Source organism: Lactuca saligna, chromosome 6 (genome assembly GCF_052625555.1).
Source record: "Lactuca saligna cultivar CGN05327 chromosome 6, ASM5262555v1, whole genome shotgun sequence".
Lineage (NCBI taxonomy): Eukaryota > Viridiplantae > Streptophyta > Magnoliopsida > Asterales > Asteraceae > Lactuca > Lactuca saligna.
In genome coordinates, this window is record NC_136422.1 from 54,337,554 (window position 1) to 54,347,183 (window position 9,630).

Consider the following 9,630-nt stretch of genomic DNA (forward strand, 5'->3'; position numbering starts at 1 on the left):
AAATTTAACTTTTACATTAAATAAAGTTATACAATTTATTAAAACCATTTAACCTTTAAATGATGTAATTAACACACGTAAACTAATTCATTACATATAAATTAATATATAATATTATTTTTAACAAAATAATATATGCAATAGTTATGACATTTCACTATGAATCAAATTCATTACATAAAATGATCCATTGGTGTCTACTTGTTATCGGCGGTGACCATATAGGATGATATGTTATCAAAAATATTATTTTATGATCATTCTTGAGCATATAGAACCAACATAATCATGACACATAGATTAACTTACACAACATGATAGCGATCAGAGTCATGAGACATGTGTTGACTGTTGAATGATACATGCTGAAAGAATAAAATATGTGGCAGATATTGAGAACAACACGTGACCGCGACACATCGACCAGGAAGTATAAATATTCTCGATTTGTTTCATTTGGATGGTTTTGGCACACACAATTGGGATACAGACTTTGTATGCATTTCTGGAGGCTTATTACCGTAGTGTTGTACTAGTGTACGGGGATACAAGGATATGTTGGTTAAGCTACGAGATGAATCGATGTATTTTTATATCCCTATTATATAATTATGCTTACGTAGTGTTTTGTGATGGGTTGTTAGACCATGAATGTGTTACGAGATTTCATAATATGGTGTTATCATGAAACCTGGTGATTAGTGTTAATATGGTCGGTAAGGGTTATACATCCTATTTTACTGAGATTTTTGAATTGGGTTAAAGGCTTACGAGGTTAAGTTGTTAGGTGATTATGTATGGAAATTTAACTAGTTTGGTTACAAATAATTACCTAATATAGTTAGCGATTAGTAATTTGTCACTATGGTTGATATATGGTGAGATTAGACAAGTTCTAGTAAACTTGATATATTGTCCAAATAGGTATGAATAAGTGAAGAACTGGAAAGCAACACGGAGTTGGAGGTTATAATGATAGTTAGTCTTCACTGGCTACTCATGTGGATAACCACACTTCTTTTCTAGATGTATGTTTATTATTCTATTGCGTTAATTTTGTTATAAATACAATATTATGAATTATTGGATTAGAACTTGTAAGACTGGGAGTGATTAAGATTTGTGGTGAATAGATATGATTGAACTTAATAGTTGGTTATCACTCTGTGAAATAATGAGTTGGTTGAGCTGCATTATAAATAAGTGTATAGATTTAAGAATTAATATAGTTTATTGATTATGAGTAGTGGAGTATTGGTGAATCTATTTATGGCCACGAGTAACAGAAAATTTATATATATGGAATGTATATAGATAGTTTGGTGAAGGAAATTGTATACATATCGTGTGGTATAATATTGATGTACTGATAGTGTATAAATATATGTTAGATTATAGTAGTCTTGTTAACCATAAAGCGGTATGATAAGGTTGTATACGTTTATGAAATTATATAAAAAAGTGGTATTGTACTATGAGTCTATAAGTTTGAAATAAATGGAAGTTTAGGTGACTGTAATGCCATTATTTGAATAATACAAGTCAATGGCGAACTTCATATCTTTAACACTATACTTGTCGATAGTTATTAGAAAGAGATGGTAGTCTGGGTGATTGTAATACCATGATTTGGAGAATATAAGTCAATGGCGGACTTGGTGTCTATAATGCTATACTTATAATTGTTTAAAAAAGAATTAGTGGCATGCTTGGTGCTGTAATTACCGCTATATGGGAATCAGTTGTTAGTGGTATGCTTAGTGTTGTAATTACCACTGTATTATCCTTGATGCAAGTGTTGATTGTAATGGTATGCTTCGTGTTGAATATATCATTATAAACGAATATTGTTAGTCATGATAGTCTTAGTATCCGTAATATCATAGACTAACTTAGTGGTGGTCTTAATGATTGTAACACCATAGTAATAGGATCAGTTATTAGTGGTGGTCTTGGTGACTGTAACACTACGGGATTATGAGGATGTATAAATGCTTGTATGTTAGTACTATATTATGATAATAGCCCTGGTGGCTGTAATATTATCAATGGAGAATTGTAAGTTAATACTAACCTTGGTGGCTGAAATGGTATACTCACAAAAGAATATATTGTAGTGAAAGTTTGAATGGATGTGATGCTAGTACGAGAAATGTTGGTTGGATGAGTTTGTAATATATGTAGTATTGATTACTATAAGGAGAGGTTAATTGGAATTGACATTAGATTGCTTGGTTGTAAGTCTATTATAAATAATAAATGGTAGACTTGGTGTCAATAATATCGTACTGTGTATTGAATGATTAGAAGACACATTAGGATTATGTGGTTGAATGTGACGATATATTCAGTTATGTAACTAATTTATATCTTATTAATTTGGTTATTCATTAAGCTCGTTGTAGCTTACTGTTTTATTGTGTGTGTGTTTCTGTCTTTTAGGTTCAAGTAGACTTGTAGAAAAAAGTAGAGTTAGTAGCGCTGAACTTAGATTCTTACACGAAGTTAATTGTAAGATCCTCTTGATAACTACTTGTGCTGATTTGTGATATAAACGTACATCGAGTTAGTTATGATTCATGTTTTATAAAGGAAATTTTTAGGAGTACATGATATTAAAAATCGGGTGTTACCGTATCTTGTTGTGTCAACTCGTTTACTTAACCATGTTGAAATATCTTATATAAATCCGTTTATTTTGTGTTGGTTTTACAAGTCGTATCGGTTTTTACCAGCACTATCCCAAAATATGATAATTTTTACCAAAAATTCAATTATTATGACTTTAAAGTATACAATGAAGACATTAATGTCCAAAATAAACGTTTGTTAATGTTGGTTGTTATATAATAAAATTTCATATTAAATATACGAAAGTGTCAACATTTTTTTCATTGACCTACCCTTGTTTTATCAAGATTCCAAGACTAATATCACAAGGCTAATATTTAATTATGTCGTTCGGAACAGCCCAAACCTAATAAGCCCAAAGTATCAGCCCATAAAACATGGAGACGTTAACATAGTGCGTAATTTAGCAAATATATGTTTATCATACACCGGACACCATGAACTTACAAGAAGATAAACCTCTGTCTCAATGAGTATCACTCGTATCCATTACCCGCCAAACTTCCTCTTCTTCCTTCTTCTTCTACACAATTTGAATCAATGTCATCTCTTGATGTATCCTCACATGTTTCTCTCTCTAGAATTCTTTCTCTCTTCGCTCCAGTATCCAGATTCTCTCAATCTTCTTCGCTCTTTCTCCCAACTTCCTCCTCCAATCCATCTCTGTGTCTATCAGCCGTATCTTTTCACCGCCGCCGTTGTAAAGCCACTATTCCATCGTGTAGTCAATCTGAAGGAGAGTTTGAAGCAATAGACGAAGAGTTAGCGGAAATTGAAGATGATGTGGAGTCTGATTTTGAAGATGTAAGTGATGAAAACTTGGATGTGGATGAGCTCGAAGTGGAGGCGGAAATGGCCGTTCGTGAATTCTCGCTTTCTTTATCTAAGGAATTGAAAATCGGTGCGTGTTTTTGTTGTTCATTTATGGTCCGTAGGGTTTACATTTTAAAATGACAATTCTGTCTAATTATTGGTTAATCTTAGTATTACAAATTTAATTTCAAGTTATTAGAAAAGTATATATATGGAATTACTCGTGATAACTTGATTCATCTCTCAGTTGGAACCTGTGTGCTTGTGTTTTAATTAACTTGCTAGTTCAATTTTGATTGAAAAGATATTGACATTCTCTCATGTTTTAGAAGAGGAGCCGATTGGTGAAAAAGAAACTCGTGGAAGAAGGAAGATGCGTGAAAGTATCAAAGTCGTGAATGTGAGTTACCATATCCTATGTACTATCTTGTGATCTTGTCATTTGCTGAATCCTGAGGATATTGCTCTGTGTGGGATTGTTATTTTGCTTCTTAGTAGCAAGTCTATTCCTGAAATGGTATAAGTAGTAGACATGAGCAGGAATGAAATACTTCTTGTGACCCAAAGTTTATCCTAGCTGAAATGCTAAATTTTGCATAATCTACCATTGAGGTATCCATTTCTGAAAGATGCCTTATCCTCAATAATGAGTTTCTTGTTTTGTCTTCTCAAACACCAGATGCATTTCATCCAAAGTCAATTATATATACCCTCTATAGTAATCTATAAGTTTGTTAGATTAGTTGATTTACATTGAGGGTCTTATCCAGGAATTTTGAAAACACTCCATTCTCCCCTTTCCAAAACAAAAAAAGGTCTTAAATTTGGTTCTAACTATGAATAAATAGATTTCAATCATGACTAGAAATTGGTATTCTTCTTGAAGGACCTGATGCAAATACATTTAATAAACTTTCTTGTTCAGTATGTTAACCAATCTTCTTTTCAACTCAATGCAGATACCTGATCATCTTCTTCCAAAGGTTTCAATTGTTGGAAGACCAAATGTTGGCAAATCAGCATTATTCAACCGCCTTGTTGGGGTATATAAATCTCTACTCTTTATCCTTTTTGTTATACTTTCTTATATCTGTTAGCTATTATCTGATTGTATATCTTGTCATAAATTAAACTTTTATCTCTGTTACAGGGAAACAGGGCTATAGTGGTCGATGAACCTGGGGTTACTAGGGATAGGTTATATGGTAGAGCCTTTTGGGGAGACAAAGAATTTATGATGATTGACACAGGAGGTGTTCTCAAAGTTTCAAAGTCACAAACTGATGTTATGGAACAACAATTATCTGTCTCAACAACAATTGGCATGGAAGGTATTCCACTTGCTTCCAGAGAGGCTGCTGTTGCCAGGATGCCTTCAATGATTGAGAGGCAAGCTACTGTGGCTGTAGAAGAGTCATCAGTCATCATATTTGTAGTTGATGGACAGGTATTTTTCATAAACTGGCAATATTAATTCTACTTGAATCTTTACGTGTTATGCTTTTTTTGTATTGATTTCAATTGGGGTCTGTTTGGTTGGATGGAATGGAATGGATATGATAATGGTAATGGAATGGGTCATTACATTCCATGATCATGTTTGGTTGGTCTGTAGGAATGGAATGAATGTTCATATAATTTTTTTATATTATATGTAGAATTACAATATATTATTCTTAACTTTATTTTATACATTATTTTGATTATAATATAATTAAGACAAAATTGCAAAAATGGTCCCTGTGGTTTCTCATTTTATGTGGCTAAGGTCCAAACGTTTGAAAAGTTACAGATTTGGTCCTTTTCAAAAAGTTTTGTTGTGGTTTTGGTCCCTCTTCCGTTAACTTTAACCGGTTGGTTCTTTTAAAAATGGTCCATGAGGGTAAAATTGTCATTTTAATAGAATTAACAACCAACCAGTTAAAGTTAACGGAAGAGGGACCAAAACGACAACAAAACTTGTTGAAAAGGACCAAATCTGCAACTTTTCAAACATTTGAACCTTAGCCACGTAAAATGTAAAAACACAGGGATCATTTTTTCAAATTTGTCTATAATTAATGAACTTCTGTTCACCAAAATAAAAAACATAGATAATAAAAGCTTATTAAAACCCAAACAAGTTATAAAAAGTATATCTTTCAGTTATTTCTAGATAACAAAATTGTAATTTAATTATAAAAGAATAATCTTTTGAAAAGATTTGTGACTAACTCTGAACAGGTAGGCTTGAATGCAGCTGATGTGGAAATAGCAGATTGGCTCAGAAAGAATTATTCAAATAAATGTATTATATTAGCTGTTAATAAGTGTGAGTCTCCACGCAAAGGAATAATGCAAGCATCAGAGTTTTGGTCTCTTGGGTAAGCTCTGCTTCTTTTCTTGCTAATAATAGAATGTATAGGGGCTTTTGGATTTTGGGATTGTTTTTCAGGGATTTTGAATCATTCAAAAGATTTGGATTTAGAATGATTTAAAATTTGTAGTGAGAGACAGGATACATAAGCATTGGGCAATAAACTCATTTTTTTCTTTTTTTAATAACAAAAAGCTTGCTGCATAAGGAGGATTTATCAAACCATATAAACATAAAATTATCCTAAAATATTGGGATTTGTAAATTTATCTTTTTTAAACCAAATAATGAATTTTGTAATATTTTAAATCCATATCCTTTTAAATACATCTACATGCTTCAAACCAAACACCCCTTAGGAATGCTCCATTCCATTCCTATGTGGCAAACAGCCTTGATTTTAATTTTTTCATTCCATTCCCTTTCCGATTACTGCATACCAAACACTACCTTAGTTTTCAGATTAACAACATAAAAAACTCAATCATATTCATATAATAATACCATTATCTTTTATTTAATTAAACTATTTTTCAGATTTACACCACTTCCTATATCAGCTATTTCTGGAACAGGAACCGGTGAGCTTCTTGACTTTGTTTGCACAGGCTTAGGAAAAACCGAGGTATTTTTCAAATTTCACCACTTACCAAAATTTATTTTTATACAATTAATGATTTTTATACATACACAGGATTCCAATGTTGAAAACAAAGAAGAAGACGAAAACTACATTCCTTCAATTTCAATTGTAGGAAGACCAAATGTTGGGAAAAGCAGCATTCTCAATGCTTTAGTTGGTGAAGATAGAACAATTGTTAGTCCAGTTAGTGGAACCACACGTGATGCTATTGACACTGAGTTTGAAGGACCAGATGGCCAGGTTTTTGTTTTTAATTTTTTTAATAATTAAATAAGTATTCAGATTTAAGGTTTTTAAATTTTTGTTTGTAAAAAATTTTGCAGAAATTTCGTTTGATTGATACTGCTGGGATTAGGAAAAGGGCAGCAGTAGCTTCATCAGGGAGTACAACAGAGGCTTTGTCTGTTAATCGAGCATTTCGTGCAATTCGGCGTTCTGATGTGGTAGCTCTTGTTATTGAGGCTTTGGCATGTATCACAGAACAGGTATGGAATGGTTGATTCCATTGGCATGAGAAAAGTTGTTTGTTTTGCTTGATGGAATGGAATGGATCCATTTCTGAAGGAATCTGAATCATTTCATTTTGTTAATGTTCTTTCGTTAGGGATGGTTGATTTTTTTTTTCTCATTCCATCATTGAATGGAATGGAAAAGTTCATTCCGTTGTTATGATGGAATCAGAGAAGGAATGGAATGAAAAAAAAGCTGTTTGTTTTGCCTGATGGAATCGAATGGACCATTTATGAAGAACTCTGATTTTTAATCCTTCTGTTTTTTAGTTTCTTTCCTTGGGTATAGTTGTTTTTTTTTTGTTTTTTTATTTTTATTTTTTATTCCATCATTTAATGCAATGGAATGGAATGGAAAAGTTCATTCCATTGGTATGATGGAATCGGAGGAGTGGAATGGTTGATTCCATTGGAATAAAAAAACTGTTTGTTTTGCCCGATGGAATGGAGTTTTGACCATTTCTGATGAAATCTGAATCATTCCATGTTAATTTTCTTTCCTGGGCATTTTTTTTTTCATTCCATAATCACTGGAATACAAAATTGTAATATAACCCATTTTCATCTATAAAATTTTAATATTTTATATATTCATGATTATTTTCTAAAAATAACTAGATTTTTTTTTATGTAATATAAAAATTGTGAATGAGTTCTGTAATTATAATTAAATAATATATCCTGTAGTATTAAACTATACCTTGTTTTTAAACATAATATAGAAACAGAGTAAGTTACAAAATGGTCCCTGTTCTTTCTGATTTTTACAGTTTTGATCCTTTGATTCAAGGCTTCATATTGACATTGGTTCTTATTACCAAAATCGATATGAAACCTTGAATTAAGGACCAAAACTGAAAAATAATAAAATTTTATTTAAAATCTGAAAGTACAGGGACCATTTTTGTAATTTTTTCTACTAAAAAAAAACACCAACCTTTACAATCAATTAGAAAACTGAAATCCTGATAAGAAAGGATTCTTGACTTGTACTTAGGATTACAAGATTGCAGAAAGGATAGAAAAGGAAGGAAAAGGTTGTCTAATTGTTGTCAACAAGTGGGACACAATTCCAAATAAAAACCAACAAACAACATTACATTATGAGGAAGATGTTAGAACAAAGCTGCGTATCCTTAATTGGGCACCTATCGTTTATTCAACTGCAATAACTGGAAACAGCGTTGACAAGTAACTATCTTTCTTTATTTTTATTTTTTTAAATTATAATATAAATCTTTAAATCTTTAAATATTTAATTGTAATGGAAATTGGAATTGGAAATGGAATTTCAGAATCATTGTTGCTGCAAGTGCGGTTGAAAGCGAGAGATCAAGAAGGCTTAGCACAGCCACTTTGAATCAAGTCGTTCATGAAGCTTTAGCTTTTAAATCACCTCCAAGGACTAGAGGTGGAAAAAGAGGACGCCTCTATTATTGCACTCAGGTATTTCAATCATTTTTCTATTTGAAAATTGTAATTTTTTTTTTTTTAAATTATTAATAGTGAAACATAAAAATATAATATCTGAAAAACACAGGCAGCTATTAGGCCACCTACATTTGTTTTCTTTGTGAATGATGCAAAGCTTTTCCCTGAAACATACCGCCGTTACATGGAGAAACAATTAAGATCCGATGCTGGATTTTCCGGTACTCCAATTCGTCTTTTATGGCGCAGCCGTAAGAAATCCGAGAAAGATTTTGGTTAGTCTTCATCCAAACAGATAACAGATAGCAGATAACAGATAGCAACTGACATCTATGTGATTATTTTTAGGGCAAGGGCCGGTGTCAAAACCGAAATCAAACTTCACGCATAAGAAGTTGGTTGTAGCTACATGATCTATTAATCTTGAAGAGAAAAAGTGAGGTAAGGTTAATAGTTTCTTAATGATTGTAATTCACTATTGTCGTTGAGTAAATATGTGAACGCTAAGAGCATTTTCATGATTTACAAGAAGCGGCATTGGCCTCACCCGAAGCTTTTACATTTTGTCACATCAGATTTTGAGTAACTTTATATAGCAATAAATTATTTTCATAAACCATTTCCACAAGATATTTTTGAAATTATCTTAGTTTTATTCGTATCTTTGTGAAATGTTTTTTTTTTTTATTTTTATAAACACTCCTCTTGTCTGATTTGTGATTTTTTGTGATTTTTTAAGTGAATGCTATATTTTTAAAAGTAAATATTATTTGACTATTAGTTTTAATGAAATGAATATATTACAATATTGGAAAATCAAAAAGATGACCATATTATTATTATTTTAAAATATAAAAGATGATAAAGTTATTATGTAATATTGTTGTAAAATAAAAAAAACAATAGAAATAGTATAAAAAACAACAAACAAGTGAAACAAATCAACAAAGAATAAATATATGATTAATTATATAATTAATATTATTAAATAAAGCGGTTAATTGTATAAAATTCAAAACATTAAAAAAAACATTTAATAAATTTTGGTTAATAATATTTGACCGAAAAACATTTCCAATGGTGACCTTTAGGGGTGTTTGGGATTACTTTTGAACATCAAAAGTCTTTTTTGGGGAAGGACATTTTGTAAAAAAAAAAAAGGTCTTTAAGACTAGTGTGTGATAAATGGTTTACCTATGAGTTTTTTGCTTTGATTTTTTTCTTTATTTTCAATAAAAAATAGCATC

The 9,630-nt window shown here is 31.3% G+C and overlaps 1 protein-coding gene across 1 annotated transcript; it reads left to right on the top strand.

Annotated features, from left to right (window-relative positions):
- Window positions 1-3,085: 3,085 nt before the first annotated feature.
- On the top strand, window positions 3,086-8,999 carry EMB2738 (GTP-binding family protein). Its single transcript, XM_078960231.1, has 12 exons — window positions 3,086-3,532; window positions 3,774-3,844; window positions 4,404-4,487; window positions 4,595-4,891; window positions 5,668-5,807; window positions 6,338-6,425; window positions 6,495-6,683; window positions 6,767-6,928; window positions 7,950-8,143; window positions 8,248-8,398; window positions 8,493-8,658; window positions 8,732-8,999. The coding sequence occupies exons 1-12, from the start codon at window positions 3,172-3,174 to the stop codon at window positions 8,794-8,796; spliced, it is 1,968 nt and encodes a 655-aa protein (XP_078816357.1). The 5' UTR covers window positions 3,086-3,171; the 3' UTR covers window positions 8,797-8,999.
- Window positions 9,000-9,630: the final 631 nt, after the last annotated feature.

Bases quoted from the DNA above. Each gene is read 5' to 3' on its own strand.
- EMB2738 (XM_078960231.1), top strand. From the start codon at position 3,172: ATGTCATCTCTTGATGTATCCTCACATGTTTCTCTCTCTAGAATTCTT. The intron at 3,533-3,773 runs GTGCGTGTTTTT...CTCATGTTTTAG, and splicing joins ATCTAAGGAATTGAAAATCG to AAGAGGAGCCGATTGGTGAA. The intron at 6,426-6,494 runs GTATTTTTCAAA...ATACATACACAG, and splicing joins CAGGCTTAGGAAAAACCGAG to GATTCCAATGTTGAAAACAA.